Raw genomic sequence first — 16496 nt, forward strand, 5'->3', positions numbered from 1 at the left:
CAATAGCCGGAAAGGGTCGAAAAAAACTTGACCGAACCAGCGATTAGTGAGATCGACCAATGAAATGTGGTGAATTTCTATAATATTGAGAGCCAAAAATAAACTTTTGGGGATGTTTCAAAGTTTTCTTACGGTTTGCGGGCTTCAGAATGCTGCAGCATGACAAGTATAATGCGGCCCCGCAAGAGCTGTTCCTCAATCGCTTTGTGTTCAGAGAATGTTATTTTTCCATACCCACTATGCAGTCCTGGACTTTCTTTCGTGGTTTTTACCTTAAGGCAGTGGTTCCCAACCTATTTTGACTGACAACACACATTATGAATGCCCACAATATCGCAACACATTTTAAATAAATTTTGAAAAATATTTCAGGCTTAATCCTCGACAGCTTGTTGTCAAATAATAAATACGTTATTTTCATTTGACTTTGTGTAACTTAGAAGGACCATGACGCCTAAATCCTTGTGTATAATTTTAGAACTTGCTGTGCTGTTAAGTACAGCTGGCGTCTGACAGATCTGTACATGCGGTAAACAAAAGAAGAAGATAGTTCTTTTCCAATTATTTTCAGTATTCTTTCACACAGTTTGTAGGCAACCAAGGTCCACCAACTGCCTTGTTGCCCGTAGTTGAATGGTAGGTAAATCTTCTTTCAAATCAAAAGTACGAAATGCTGTTATTTGGAAATCGCTTTACAATCCGTCCTATCATATTATTACGATATTTGATTTGTCAGTAGTTCTAAGGTTGTGAGCAGAGCTGTTGTCTATTGTTGCTGAGCATTTGGGAACAGAGCCTCCAACGCACTACGTGTTCAGTCCAACTGTCAAATGCTAGTTTTCCGTAACTGCACTATAAGCAATGTGTCAGGGTTGTATCACATTCCGAAAGGTACCCGTTCTTCAGCAGGAAAAACCTTTCAGTATAATGATGTTCCGTCTTATCAAAATAATAGCTACAACAATAATATAAAAGTTAATATTTGTTTCATTATGTATTTTGTTATGTAACTGAATTTAAATAGTGTGAAACTAATACAGTTTTGTTTTTGTTTCACCAGCAGAAATTCCTGAAGCGGACTGCCGAGGAGTTGGAGCCACCAGGTAGCTCAGCAGACACCTTCGAACCTTCGCCCAAAATCCAGTGTACAGGTTCGAACCCAGGACAACAGAATAGTGGAGGGTCGAATCAGCCAGGACAGCAGCAACAACAGCAGCAGCAACAGCAGCAACGACCGTCCAACGAAAATCTAACGAAATTTTCGGTGGAGATCGTGCAGCAGTTGGAGTTTACTACGTCTGCTTCAGCAGCGTCGCAACCTCAACAAATTTCAACCAATGTCACAGTTAAAGCTTTAACCAATACCTCCGTGAAAAGTGACGTCACGAATTCACCAGCTGGTGACCGAGCAACTCCAAAATCGGGTCCCGCAACACCAAGAGCCCAGTCTGCAACATCATGTGTCGATTTAGGGAATCTTGTGGAGTGTAAGCAAGAACCTGAGAGTGAATTTGTGGATTTAGAACAGTGTGCTGCAGCTCTTGAGAAAGATGTCGCGGCAAACGGTGCCAGTTTTCCTGGTCTCTCGGACCTTATCGGTGACGATACAAGTGATGAAATCATCACGTCGGACGCTTTCAAAGATCTCATCTCCGAAATATCGGACTTCCAAACAGATTTTATGAAAGACTTCGATTTTGAAGACAAAAGTGTGGACGGACTTGCATCAGCGGCAGCAGCAAGCAACACTAACGCTGCTGTCGGTGGGGGTACTGCGAGTGGGGGTGCTAGTGCATCGGTTAGTAGTATTGGGGGTAGTGCCAGCAATGTGAACAGTACAACAACTACTGCCAGCGGTGCCACGACGGGTGCGGCAACAGCAACGAACAATGCTGCGGGGACTCCAAAATTGGAAGATGGTGCTTCTTCGGCGGAAAAAGACTTGCACCAGAACATGTTGGACATGGGTAAAGCCGGTGCTGGTGGTGGTGTGAATAGTCCAAGTTCTTTAGTGACGGGTACACCACAGTTTTCTCCTGCCGGTCCTCAAAATAGTGGTGGTGGCCCGCTCTTTGATCCAACGGGTGTTAGTGGTATGCCTCCCCAAACAGGACAGACCATGACAAAGAGTGTGGCTGGAAGTAGGATGACGCCGTATTCCTCTCCAGGACTCGGTTTGGACTTTAGCAAAGCAGAGTTGAGTCCTGCAGCGCAGACATTAAAACAAATGGCGGAACAACATCAACATAAAACTCAAATGGGAATGAGTTTTAATCCCACAACATCTCCCAACGTGCGATCTCCCTTTGGTGAATTCCAGTTCAATAGTAACGAGTACCTAGGTAACACAGGGAACGGAACTTATTTGAACAAACAGTCAGCCTCGATGGTTTCGGGATATAGTAGTCAGAATGACCTTGGGTCTCCGATTCTTAAACAAGAAACTATGTTTAGTCCTCAAAGTGGATACTCCAACTTAGAACTCCAAAAGCGTCAGCATGCCATGCAGCAGCAAATGCAACAACAACAACCTACAACACCTCAACAATCACCTCAGCAGTCGACACAGCCACAACAAACCCCACCTCAGCAACAATCGCAACCGCCTCAACAACAATCGCAACAGCAACAATCCCAGCCCCAACAACAAAGCATGTCCAGTCCAGTGATGGGAGGTTCGAAGCCTCCACCAAATACGATGATGAGTTACGGATCAAAGCAGTACTCTCCTTACGGTAGTCCAGGACCTTTACCGAATCATGGAAGTCCCATGAGTGGAGGGCAAATGCAAGGACAATTTATGACACGCGGGCAGAATCCGGGACACGCAACAGCGGGAATGGGACAGTTTAGTGGTTCGACTCCTCCGCGTCCACCATCCTGTCCTGGCAGTACGCTGCAAATGAACCAAGCGCAGCAGCTTCAGATATCACAGCCTGGGCAGCAGTTGCAGGTAAATATTAGATCTCATTTATTCTTGCATGGAATTATAAGTACATTTATATTGTGTATTGGATTACATAGAAGGGCGAGTTATTTTGTATGCTCTACAGGAGGTGATTTCTTTCCAGGATATGTCTTACGCACGGTAGCTAAATTGATGTTTGACCTTGAAATCGGATTTCCACATCAACCATCTTATTACAATGTTACCAACTCTATGATCAAATTTAGAGCTCTTGGAAATTTCTTAGGTGTAGCATTTTCGTAATTAGAATGTTGTTTTCAGTTGAAATTGCATGTTAATACAGGTTGACATTGAAAAAAATGGTAACCTCCGGACCTGACAAATGCCGGATTTTGGATGGTTTTACACCCTGAAAAAAAAAAACCAGATCTTCATTAGCATTCTTTTTGGTGGGAGTACCATGTCACGACGTAGCATTTCGACATTCTGAAATGGTAGTGTTGATCGTACTACGAGTGACACACTTGTACGTAAGATAGTGACGCATATCAGCAAGTGAGAGAAACGATTACTTCTGTAGTCAGAATGTAATTATTGCCTTCGCCTACTGACATAGCTTACCGTATTAAATACGAGTATTTCATTGGTAGTGTGAATGTTTCATCGACACTGCCGTCATAGAATGCCAAAACGCCACAGTTTTGACATGATATTCCCACCTAAAAGCATGCTATCCAAAAAAAAAAAAAAAAAAAATTGTCGTAAATCTGGAATTATTTCTCTCATATTTAACAGTAAATGGTTTCCAACTGTTACCATGTACGGTCTCTGAAATGAAGGAAATTAAACATTAAACGAACAGCAAATTCAGTGTTAGTGACCAACTAAATAAAACCGTTCTATAGAGTTTTGGACGAACTAGTAGGCTACACAGTGATGTAGTGCGATTAAATGCACCGGATTGCCATTCCAGATAATATTTCTTATATATTCTGCAGTGCAGTAACACTTTCGCTTGTGAGCAGTATGCATTATAGCTGTTCTGGTAAATATATATTCAACTACGTAAATTATTGGCGCTACACAGCAGCGAATGAGCAACAAAGCTTGTGAGTAGGTACAAGCAAGACCCAACAAGTGATTTGATTATCTACTTAAGCGCCATTAAAATATAAATGGCGCGCTCAGAAAGCACTGGCACATCAACGTGGTTGTGCCGAAAATCTGAAAGAATCGAATTATGGATGATCCGATTTTTTATTGTAAGTAGGAAGTGTTTGTTATTGAGTCGACACATTGCTACATAATATAAGTTAATATTTCCTATTAAAAGGAATATTTTTATCTGGACAGTTTTAAGTTGCTATGAGATTTGCTTGAGTGTCCTAAAAATGTGAACGACCTAAACAGCGACCAGATTGGGAATTGAATTTTATTTCCGTTTAAAATATGGAAAATTTATAAAGTATTAAGATCATTAGTTAATAAAATATTTTTTACGCGTATCAAATAATTTGTGTCATATTACAGTATTATGGAGGTCCGTTATTGAAAGGTTCTCGTTAAGAGAAATTTCACTGTAATTACCCTTCAAATAAATACATACGTAAAATAGAACAATGGTGTGGCTACAACTTTATTTGAGTATGTACTTAATGTGTTGTCGTTTTCCTTCTAACGCATGACCTATTTTGAATTCTAATGGTATGAGTTGTCAGAAACATTTTAATAATATTGTGATGATGCGAATCCATCAGCCATTCTGGGTTTCTTCTTAGCCCCTCCAAAGTAAGTGGAAGTTAGGTTACGATATTTGAACAGTTTTATATATATACGTATATATATAATTAACTTGTCACGGACTGGTGTTCAAAAGGAGTGCAACATTGTCAGCAAACTAGATGAAACTACACGAAAGCATATGTTACCCCATAGCTGGAATCTGGGTTGTTGTAGCAGTGCCAAATTTCGTTTACATAACTTCCGCGATAATACTTTGTGACGTAAATGCAAATAGTAGTAGTAGTAGCACATGACATCGCTTTAATAATAATAATAATAATATCTGGATAGGAATTTCGTCCGCACAAACTTCACATCTACAGGATTTAACAATTTAATGAATCAGTTATTGTCAATTATCTAAAATAAGTAAGCATATATAAGGTATTGTTTTCGAGTAGAAGGAAAGTGGGAAAGATTTGCATGTTTTTGTGTGAAATCTATTTGGAGGAAATTGTGCTTCCAAAAGCTTTTAGCCAGTTCTGTTATGTTACAGCGTTTCAGATACAATAATATTATGAAGACATATTGTAATGTATTTCTGTAAAATCTTATTTTTAATCTGAGATAGCATGCAGGTAAGTTTAAAAAAAAGTGTGCAGCTTAATGGTAAACACAATAAAATGCATTATTTGTCAAGGTAGGTAAGTGTGCAACGAAGTCGCAACCATTAAATCGTATGGTTCTTTTATTTGTATAAGTTCTTTTGTAGTAGCTGTCTTCTTGTGTGTTACTAATTTTATGTTGTAATTTGAATAATCCTTATAGCAGGAATACTCAATGCATTCAGTCAGTGCCAGATGTACGTATAAACTAAACAAGCTATAGCTTAGGGCCCCTCTCTCTTAGTGGCCCCAAAAAATTAAAGAAAAAACTGGATGTACATTTTCAAAAATAAGATAAAACCAAATCTACAACAACAGCAACAGTGTGCTTCCATGATGCAAGTAATGGGGCCCCTCCTGCTAGCCTGCTCCCTACAATGTCAGTTGACAAAGGACAGCTAGACATATAAAAGGCCGGTTACCTTCAGTAGCTTAGGACCTAATCAATCCTAAATCTGGCTCTGCATTCAGTGTTTCGTAAGGCAGTAACTAACTGTACGTCCATAAAATACAGTTATTCTTTATGCATTTTGAGGATTATAAACGGGGACTGGTAATTTATTTTTCAGAGTTGGCAACCCTGTGCGAATAGTCAAAAATTCATTGTAAGTGCCCTAGTTCATTTTTTTGTTTGGAGAACAAATGTGCAATAATCACCCGCAAATAATTTTCTTCTCATCGTGTTCCGAACTGTCAATTCTCAATTGAGCTGACTCACCACTGCCGTAATAAGAAGCAGTATTGACAAATGGTTGTGTTCTCAGTTGCAATGAACCTACAGAGAATTCCCGAATTATATTCAGCGACACTCCCATAATGATTCACGTTCGTTGTATTTACCAATATCCTGGCAATCACTTAGTAAGTAATATCGAAAAAGCAAAAGCACTAAAAGAATCGCTAAGTCATTTCGAAAGTCGCTAAAATTAACAACACTGGTCATATGGGGACTGTTCGTGTGGGATAAAATGGGACTCATAGTACATCTGGCAAAATTCTCGCCGGTGAACTTTACAGGAACCTGGTGGCAGATCATGTTCCCCCTTTGCGTTCAGTACACTACAGGCGACTAGTACCCACAGTCAGACAGTGCCCCAGCCCATCGCTCCGGAATTGTGACATAGTGGTTCGATTAGCACTCCACGGATATGAATGCTTGCTTGGCTCCCGATCTTAATCCCAGTAAGGACATATCGAGAGGGATATAACTGCCCTGGACCCTGCTCCGAGCAGTCTTCGTTGATAGTGGTATCATGGATCAGTATGGTTTCCCAATGCGTCCGGTATCTTATGGAGTCCTTGCGACGCAGCATCGCCGCCGTTATCAGGGCAAAATGGGGGCGCTGCATGCTACTAATCAGGTGTCTCTAATTAATTTGCTCATGAGTGTATTTCGTCATCTAGTAAGCAGTATTTTTTATCATGCTCTTTCCCTTCTTATAAATCATCATTATTATAGGTATTCTGCCATTATTGGCAAGTTTTCTTGCTGCAATTGAGAAGCTTCCATGGTCTTCCGCTAACCTCTTGGTCTTCACGACGATTCCTCTATTTTAATATCGTCCATTAGTTGTAGTATCCTTCGCTCCTCCCTCTCTTTCCTATCACCATATCCTCTAGCATGTCCCTCATAATACAGTTCCTTCTTAGCCAATGTCCCAACCAGTTTCTCTTTCTCTTCTTAATAATATCTAAAAATGTTTTTTTCTCCCTCACCATTCGTTTTCCGCTCGACCCCACAAATTCTCTCATTCTTCTCCACACCCACATTTCGGAAGCTTCCAGTTTTTTTTTTTCGATGTCTTCACCAAATTATTATCTACAAGTTCAAAACTCAAAATATTCCCAAAACAATGGTGTACACAGAATTTAATGGAGCGGAGAGTTCAAGCACTTAATCACATATTCTTTCAGGACACTTGTGACTTTTGTATAGGTATCTTACTTACTAGGTCTATATTAAATACTTTCCTTAATAGACCTATCTTGCTCAAGGAAGTGGATTAAAACCCCGAAATCTCCCTTGTATACTTAAAAGTATATTTTTTATTTTTGTTATTACATTTTTTATATATATATTCCATGATGTTGCGTTAAATGCCTTTGAAAAGCACTTGACGGTTGTGTCTGCAAAAGTTATTTTCAATGGAGTGTGTGTGTGAGAGAGAGAGAGAGAGAGAAGAACGCTTGACAATCTGTGGGCGACCTGAGGAACGGAGTCTGTATAACATGATTTTCCTCGCGCGACGAACTTGCGAAGAGCCAGAGCAGAGCAGAAAGCGACCGCCGGTATGGTGTGATGGACTCTTCTTCTGCTTCTCTCCTACCACCAGCTGCCCGTTCTGCGGCGTTGCCGAATCACACCCACCGCCTCCACCCGTTGCTTGAGGGTTTTTTTGTGGCACCACAGCATGGACAAGAAGCTGACCTCCGGCGTTGCCAAGTTTGTGATGTATGGTTTCTTTCCTCTCGTTTTTTGTGTGAAGATTTTTTTTTTTTTGAGAGGGGTGGATGGCGTACGGGGACGTCGGTGTCATTCCAAATTCTTTCTTGCCAGCCTGCTACAGAACAGTCGAAAGTCCTTGTAATCGCACAGAGTTGCCAATGCGTGACAAAGAATTTCTAAACAGATTTTTTTACACACGCCTTCGTAGACAGGTTGTCAATCTAATTGCGATACAACATGTATTTTTTACTTGTGACGAGTCTTTAAGTTTTTTAAAGTACTTGGTTTGTAAGTCGTCGTGATTTATTACGCAGGCAGCAAAATAAATAAATAAAAGCGTAAATGCACTATACAAAGGAATATTGGTTGATTTGTAAATAATTTCGAAACCTCTCGTGCCTTCACCATAATTGCATTGAAAAATTCTGTAACCCAAGTGATACGCGGTTCTTTACGTCTTAGTAGTAAGCGTTAACACCTTAACTGCGGTAGACTTTTGGTTCGAATCTCACGACATAAAGATACTTCTAAAAATGTGTAAGTTACATAATTAATCAACAGCAGCGGCGCAAATCTGTCTTCAACATTGAGGGAGGGGGTGTAAGACTGTTCCCATATATATATTTTAAGCGACGTTCAAAATATTTATGAAATTGAAAAACAATGCCGTGGAGTATCAGGGGAGCAGAGTTGTCTTCAACATTGAGAGGTGGATAGATTTGAGGCTTATTCTGAGGGGACGTCAATTTCATCTCACTTTCCTTTGTAGCAATCGGATATAAATAATCACATTTGTCCCCAAGAAACACATTTCAAATCGGATTATTGGGGAGGACAGTGCCCCCAGTTCCAAGATTGGAGGAACATATCCTCCTCATCTTCCCCGGAATTTGCGCCAGTAATCAACAGGAAAGTGTAGTTGTCCACCAGTCACTAGATTAATTCGACTACTTATACGTGGATCGATTAGTTGTAGCCATGCGTTTTTAGTTTTTCTATTGGTCACTGAGTTACGTTGAGCACTTTATCTTGAAGTGATTTTAAATGAAATCTTAGCTTAACCGATGTGCATATCTCATGTTTCAAGCAAGTTTCATAAACTAAAAACAGTTTCTTTTCTTTTTCTAAACTTAAAGTAATCGATGTTGTGTTACGTGTTTTCGCTTTGCTGGCCTAGTTTAAATAAGTTTTAGTGTACAGTCAGAAGCAAAATTCTTGTGTTGTGCTTTATGCACTTTTATCATTTCAGTGTTTAGTAGAATCACGCTAAGTGGGCCTTCTCCATCTGTCTGTTATTTCACACTATAACTTTTGACTGGAAATTATTTTTTAAATGTTTATTTTTTTTATTTATTGTAATACGTAGGTAAAGCGATTATATCGACCGAGTTCGTTAATAGAGTCAATGCGTAAACAATTTCACAGGTTGGGGCCGCCGTGGCTCAGTGGTAGAGCGTTCACTCTGGTGGATGGTGTCCTTACTTCGATCCGAGCTCAGGCCAAATGAGCTTTGTGGTGGATAAACGCCGTGTGCGTGGTTTTACTAACGGTTCTTCCCTTTCCTTGCACTTTCTTCACTCGACCATTTCATTCATTTCTCTTCATTACCGTCTCCTTTAGCATAGCCGGCAATAATCGTGGGACGTAAAACTTTACGGTGACTTTAATCAGGGATATAATAGGCGTATTTATTACCTTAAATTTACGAAAGAACGAGCATATACAGTTGTGAATATACGCTTTATTAAAAAAAAATCGTGTATACCTACCACAAATTCTAACATTACATCGCTTCTTTAACATACTGTATGACTGTATCTAACGTTTTAAAGCCATGACATACCTAGCTTCTGTGCAACCTGTACATCAGCAAAGATTTGTTGGTTGCCTATGATCAAAGGATATGTGGTTTTTCTTACTGCAAGTTCATTAGCGTTTAGTTATGCTGTGTACTGTCTTTAGCAGAGTTTATTTTTACATTTTGTTGTGAACATGTGTTTACTTGTTTGTTTTCCTTAACACAACTGTGTTTGTGAACCGTGTAAGTTTTAATATATTTAATTTGAGCGTAATTATTCAATGTTAAGAACACTGTCGTTTGATAAATAGGATATCGGGTTAGATCTTACCTCGTGATATTTGGGTTTTATTTGGCGCGAGCTGGGGTCGAACCAAGGACCCTATGCACCAGAAGTGAAATCATTCATTTGTTTCATTCATTGCCGTCTCTTATAGGCTCAGGAGTAGAACCGTGGGATATTGCATTTGAAGATTACTGTTTAGGGAATGAAAAATTGTAGATGAGTGTAGTACTGTAGTTGAGTACATACACGATTGTGAAATTATCTGTAAAATATGCATTCCTTGGCACGGAAGGGTATTTTCCATGACTAATGTGGGGAGGCGAATAAGGTGTGTGTGGATGGATCACTTGTTACAAATACAATTAATAGAAAATTGTGAGAACCCAGAGAAATAAATAAATAATAATAATAAACATACGTGGGATTGAACGAGGTAGCACACACCAGAGAAGAGCGCTCTACCATTGAGCTCAAATGCATCGGACTTATTGTTTCTTTTTAATTTCAATAGATATGCCAAACTGCATATCAGCATTTCGTTCGAAATTTGGAAGTTCATTACAAAGTTATCGGAGAAAATTTGGTGCTAGAAAGAGTGTAATATTGTAATTCTTATATGTTTCGAAGTTTTTCCTAACAATATAGATTCAGGTATTTCATTATCCAGTAGCGTACCCAACGAAGAGAGTTTCAAAGTTTAACCCCGTTCCTTGAACAAGATATTATGGAAATCTAACATTTAATAGACCTAGACTCTATTAATATATATACAAAAATCATGATTGTCCTAAAAGGTTTTTAGATTCAGTGCTTGCCCCCCCCCCTGTTGAAATTCTATGTATGCCACTAGCATTGTCAAAAATTCGGAAAATGTATTCTCATCAAATCATAAATAAACAAGAGATAACTTTGCTTTTGTATATATATAAATCTGCAATGTCATCCGAATAAAATTTTGGGATCGCATCACCACAGCATCTTCAGGACGGTGCATTCCAATAATGATCTCCGCAGTAGTAGCGGAAGATATGAAGTGGTGCAAAGGCAATATATACTCATCTTGAAGAGAAATTGTGTAGATTGATAAAAAGGCGATAGCTTAGCGCAGTAGTATACAACAGCCATATAGTAGTCACTCAAGCTCGGTGTAGTTCGTTTGGAAATGGGACGACCTCATCTCCCCCTACATGCCCCTCTCCCTGTTTCCCTGTAGACCCCTTTTCTCTTCCGTCACACTCACTCCTCAAGGAAGATTGTGCGTTGCGCTAACGTTCGCTCCGAGGCTGATTTGTGTGTGTCTCCGCCAGAGGCCACTGAAGCGTGTCCATATTTACCTTCAATATCGTAGGAGTTGCAAGCGAAACCGTCAGCTGAAGTGTTGCCAACCCGCAACGTAAATTTATGTTTATGGCAGTGCGTAGACTCATCTGGTATGATCATAGTTGATGAGAGTTTCTTTTCTCTATACGCACTATACAATATATCCGAAACTAAAGTATGTAGAAAATTACGATTTAGTAGATTGTTGTTTAAATCTGTCTTCTTATTTTTTTTTATTTAGTTGTTTTTACACTTCATTTATTTGATTCTAAGGTGTAAACATTCGTCATTGCTGGGCCATGGCAGGAAAGCGAGGAATAGGAAGAAGAAGAATACAACTGATCAATGAATCGAAAATAGAAGAAAATATTGGGAGTTAAAACAGGAACCTGAAGATGGAGAAATGTGGAAGAAATATTTCCATGCCCCCCCCCCCCCAAAGAAAATATTCCCAGGAGTGAGAAAGAATGTAATTAATCCTCTCTGCTATGTAATCGCACATGCCAATATGTGATGATTGTTGCATACATGCAAGTAGTTTCTTTAGAAACCAATATAAACTTGCATGTATTTTCGTATACATCTTGATCCCACCCGATAAAACCCTTCAAGGTGAAAAATAAACAGCTTCGTACGCGATTAGATTAGATCTGTGTACGCAATTTGGTTTATCTATGTGACTTTTTCAAGCGAAAAGCTAACGAGACACACACACAAGATTTTATTATTATTATTAAAGATTGTTTTTGGAATTTAGTGTCTTATTGTAGCACAGCTCGCAACTCGTGAGCTCAACAGATCTCGAGGTCAGTAATTAAGTGCAAAAATGCGTGAGCACGTGCAAGAGAGCCGATCCTGTGGGACCGGACAAGTTCATGTGGGCTCCCCTATTGTATTTATGAATATACAATATTTGGCATAATTTGACTGCAATTTATCTTAAAATCTTAATATATATGTCTTCTGCATCTGAATGCCCCCTCCCCTCAAATTTACAGTGAAATCGGCGTCCTTGGCCACTTGGCTATAAGTGAATAGAGAGCTAGATCCTGAATTCGAGTCAGCTTGAACTCCAATGTGATTGGGTGAGCACTAGCACTATTGAGTGAGCCCGAACCTTTAGCAAGTGCTAGCCTAATATAGCAAGCACATGGGCAGCGAGACCCAGCTACCGTTGAGGGCGAGCCCTTTTCAGAATAACGAGCCTACTCCCGCATGAGTCTGTGAGTAAGACTTCACTGCTCGAAGCTATTGTAATGTGCACTTGAAGCTTAACGTGGAATCCGAACCACATCAGCTCTCACCGAGAATTGAACCAGGTTTACCTTACTGAGAACCTGAGGCGTACAGACGGGGGATTCACCGGGTCCGTCCCTCCCTAGAATTTCCTAACTCGACATACATTTGTACACTTTCTCAATAAAACTATACTTGATTAATAGGGAAATTATTGGTCTAGCATGAAAATTGTATCTCATACTTTATCTGAACTCCTTCTCTTATAAAATCAATATTTCTGTTATTTTTCTGAAATTAGAGATGTAAATATTTTAAAATTATTTATAGTCTTTTCGGGCGCAGAATAATACACGTTCAATACTACATAGACATAGTGGGTTATAATATCGGACCCTCTCCCAAAACTTCGCCCACTCTAATAAAAAAGCTTGGACCCCTCTGGGTGCGCGCCTACTGAGGACTATAACGTTAACTTAGACTATGAAACATTCTGGGTGTACGTTATGATACAGGGACTTCCAGAAAGTACGTGAGGCAGTTTTATATGGAAGGTAAGAGAAAATTTCGGAAGCCATTCAGTCTTACATATGAAAATAACATTCGCCTAGTGATACTAGATGAAAACAAAAACATTTAAGATAATAACCTGGGAAAGAATGCCAACGTATTACTAAGTGATATATTCCTGTCTCTCAGAGACTGAGCCGATGGTGATTACCATATCGGTGACAAGACAGAAATTACGAGAAGCACAGCCTTCCTTCAAAACTTACTGTATTTTCTCATAGATTGAAACTGTCTGCAGATCGGAGTCACTGAATAAAATCGGCACCGTTTTATTTAGGAAGAGGGGTTGGCTGCTTGTTTCATTAAGAAAGAACATTCCTTGTTAGTACTGAAGCAACAATTATGGGCGTGAACCTATGACAGAACATGGTATCTGTAGCTTATGAACTCGCACTGTGAATCCTAAGGGGCCTATGCTAAATCTATAGCCTCGACATTGAAAGGGGGTAGGGTGTGAATGTCAGTAGGAGAATTTGCGGAGTGTGTGATGGACCATAGGGATTGCACGGAGTAACGAAGCCAGATTTAATCTCTTGAGGTGCACTTGGAGGGGCAGAAAAATGTTTGCTATTTTTTTTTTTTTTAAATACCGAAACTAAGCTAATAGTATAACATTGTTAAACAGCATGTCTGAGGTCGGGTGGCAGTCAAGGGGACGGACGATGCAACCAGAGATATCCACCCCTTGCCCCTCTAGTGTCGTCATTGGTTACACCCTTTGTTTTCCGAAATTTCCAAAAACAATGTAACTGCATTTTGGGGGGTCAGAGTTGAAGTAATATAAACAACGTGATCATAGCGTTATTTTCTTTGTTAGTTCAAAGTGCGAACCAATTAAAATATTAATTTAATGACAAATAGAAAGGAAAGAACAAAGAACCACATGATGGCATAGTCGGTAAGCCTGTTTACTATCCAAACAGGTGGGTTCGGTTTTCGGAGAGGGTGATATTTACGAGTTCGCTGATTTCTCTCTAACTTTAGGGGGAAGGCATTTAGATGTGTGTTTGGTTGCAGACAAGGGTCTTAGAAGGCATATATGAGGATTTTAAGACAAATTGAATTCAAATTATGCCAAAGATGGTATTTCATAAAAAATACAAATAACAATACATATAATAATAAAAATACATGGGCGGGTTCCCCGTCCCCCAGGAACTGCGCCCTTGGGTATTTATTCCTATCTTCTCAAATGGAAACTCAAAGAAACATGCATTGTTTAAAAAAAAAAAAAATACATATTCCAAGATTTCCCGAATTTTGCATTAATGATTCACGAGTCATGTGTATGGTGTATCATTCGAAAATCCTTATCATTCTGAAGGCAGTGACGTATGAACTATAAATCTAAGATAATTAGAGGAGCAAAGGTGGTCCGTAAGTGAAAGTCCATAATTTCCTTGTTAAAAATGTATTTTTGGTATGACTCGTGTTCCCACCCACCTAGATATATTGCGTAAAATGTGCCTTCGTACAGATATTCCATACAAACAAGGCAGTCCAGAGATAGAAAATCCTTACAAGTAAACGATTGTGAATTCTACGGTTGGACACACTGTAGGAGATGTTTCAGAATTGCTGAGAAGTGTTCGGGGGCACGTGGGAGCGTTAGATGGTACTCTCAAGAATTTTTTTTTTTTTTTTTTTTTTAATGTTTGTTGTTTAATCTAATCTTTGTCAAGCTGCTAAACGGTATCAGTGCTATCTTTGCGTGTTGAATTTTCTCACATAATGGTGGAATCATGTGGAACACGTCGGTCTGCATAATGTAAAAGCGGGGCGGAGATCTTTTCAAAATTAAACTTGCGGTAACAAAGTGGTCGTGTTGATCATGCGCACTAGCTGTACTTCCCTTACTTTTCCCCATCTGGTGTGTTCTGCTGGTCGAATCTCTCCTGTGACGCATCTTGTAACGCGGTTTAATTACGGTCATAATTAAATTAATAAGTTAATGCTCAGCTATTTTTAGTACCATTTTCCTGGTATATTAGGGAAAGAATAATAGAATGTAGCAGATCATTAGTTACTCTAATAACACGGTCCATAATGAATTTGAATGTCTCTGTTTGAGATAGGTTCTATACGCTGAATACAGATCAGAGTTCTGCAACCTCCAAATCAAACTTGTTCTGCGCCACGACGTTGATCGTGATAAGGTTTAACCTAAGTCGTGTCCTCTCATTTTTATTTTACAACAGATGATTGGTTGGTTTTAGTGTAACGCCCAGTCCAAAACACATCTGCTCCCATTGGGAATCGAACTCGGGTTTCCCTATATAATTAGGATTAGAATTTAGATTTCTGGGCTTTCGGCGTCTATGGTAGGGATGGGCAAAACCGGTTTTATAAAAACCGAAAACCGGTTTCTATAAAAAGCGAAACCCGACATTTCGGTTTTCTGTAAAAACCGGTTCGGTTTTTCACCGAAACCAGTTTCGGTTTTCTCCAAAACCGGTTCGGTGAAAACTTTTCGAAAATACATAAAACTGTTTCTGTGGAAATAGATTCGGTTTCCGGAGAACAACGAAACACCATTGTGGTCAGAAATAGAACAAATTTTGGAGAAAAAACCGGAATCGGTTTTGAAGAAAACCGAAACCGGATCAGGTGAAAAACCGAACCGGTTTTGGAGAAAACCGATAACCGGCTTTGAAGAAACCCGAGACCGGTTTCGGTGAAAAACCGAAACCGGTTTTTTGAAAATTTTCAAAACACGGTTTCGGTTTTTCTAAAAACCGAAAAACCGGTTTTTGTGCCCACCACTAGTCTATGGCTATGGTAGCCCGTCACGTATGCAGGATGACGTCCTTCAGCAATCACACTATCCGAGGGAAGGGAAGGAAGGAAGCGACATTGGACCTGTATGTTAGGTACTATCCCGGCATTTTCGTGGTGTGAATGAGGAAAACCTCATTCAGGATTGCTGGCCTGGAAAAAAAAGCTTTTACACTTTCTCGAACGAGTGTTCCCATCAGGAATCGAACCCGGGATCACTCGTCACCAAAGGCGAGCGCGGTAGTGACTACGCTAGGCGGGGCCACGTTTTTCGATCTAGATTGAGCAGGATATATTTGAGGTTGAATTGAAGTAAAGTGGAGGAGAGAATTATGGTTCAGAAGGTCGGTGAGGTGTAGAGTACTACTGATGGCCATATATATATATATATATATATATATATATATATATATATATATATATATATATATATTAAATATCTTATCGAAAAATAAATTTTTCGAAAAGAAAGTAAAAACAGAAAGATATTTGTTTCGAAAAGCGGAAAATGTTTCTCGCAAAAAAAAAAAAAAACGATAAATCGAAAAATTAATCCGAAATCGATTTTTTTTTTTTTAAATCGTAAAACGAAAAATGTTAGGTCATGAATAGAAAGCAAAGATTTGGGTACTTGGACATTTGCCATGCTCCTGTAACCTAGCTGTCGTTAAGGCGAGGTATTGTGGTGAGGAACGGCCTATTTGTGAGAGTTAATTTGGGTGATGGCAGTGACGTAACTGGGCGGGACAAACGGGGCTTGTGCCTCGGGC

The 16496-nt window shown here is 39.5% G+C and overlaps 1 protein-coding gene across 4 annotated transcripts in view; it reads left to right on the forward strand.

The window, feature by feature from the left end:
• Positions 1 to 16496, forward strand: part of mam (neurogenic protein mastermind) — a 371802-nt gene that overhangs the window by 237201 nt on the left and 118105 nt on the right. For 2 of the 4 annotated variants that reach the window (XM_081738892.1, XM_081738894.1), the window contains exon 2: positions 1061 to 2953. In XM_081738892.1, coding sequence (XP_081595018.1) covers positions 1061 to 2953 — 1893 coding nt within the window. The remainder of the gene's footprint in view (positions 1 to 1060; positions 2954 to 16496) is intronic. The other 2 variants (XM_081738893.1, XM_081738895.1) reach the window with 1 other exon arrangement.

Source organism: Thermobia domestica, chromosome 14 (genome assembly GCF_964235325.1).
Source record: "Thermobia domestica chromosome 14, izTheDome1.hap1.1, whole genome shotgun sequence".
Taxonomy (NCBI): domain Eukaryota; kingdom Metazoa; phylum Arthropoda; class Insecta; order Zygentoma; family Lepismatidae; genus Thermobia; species Thermobia domestica.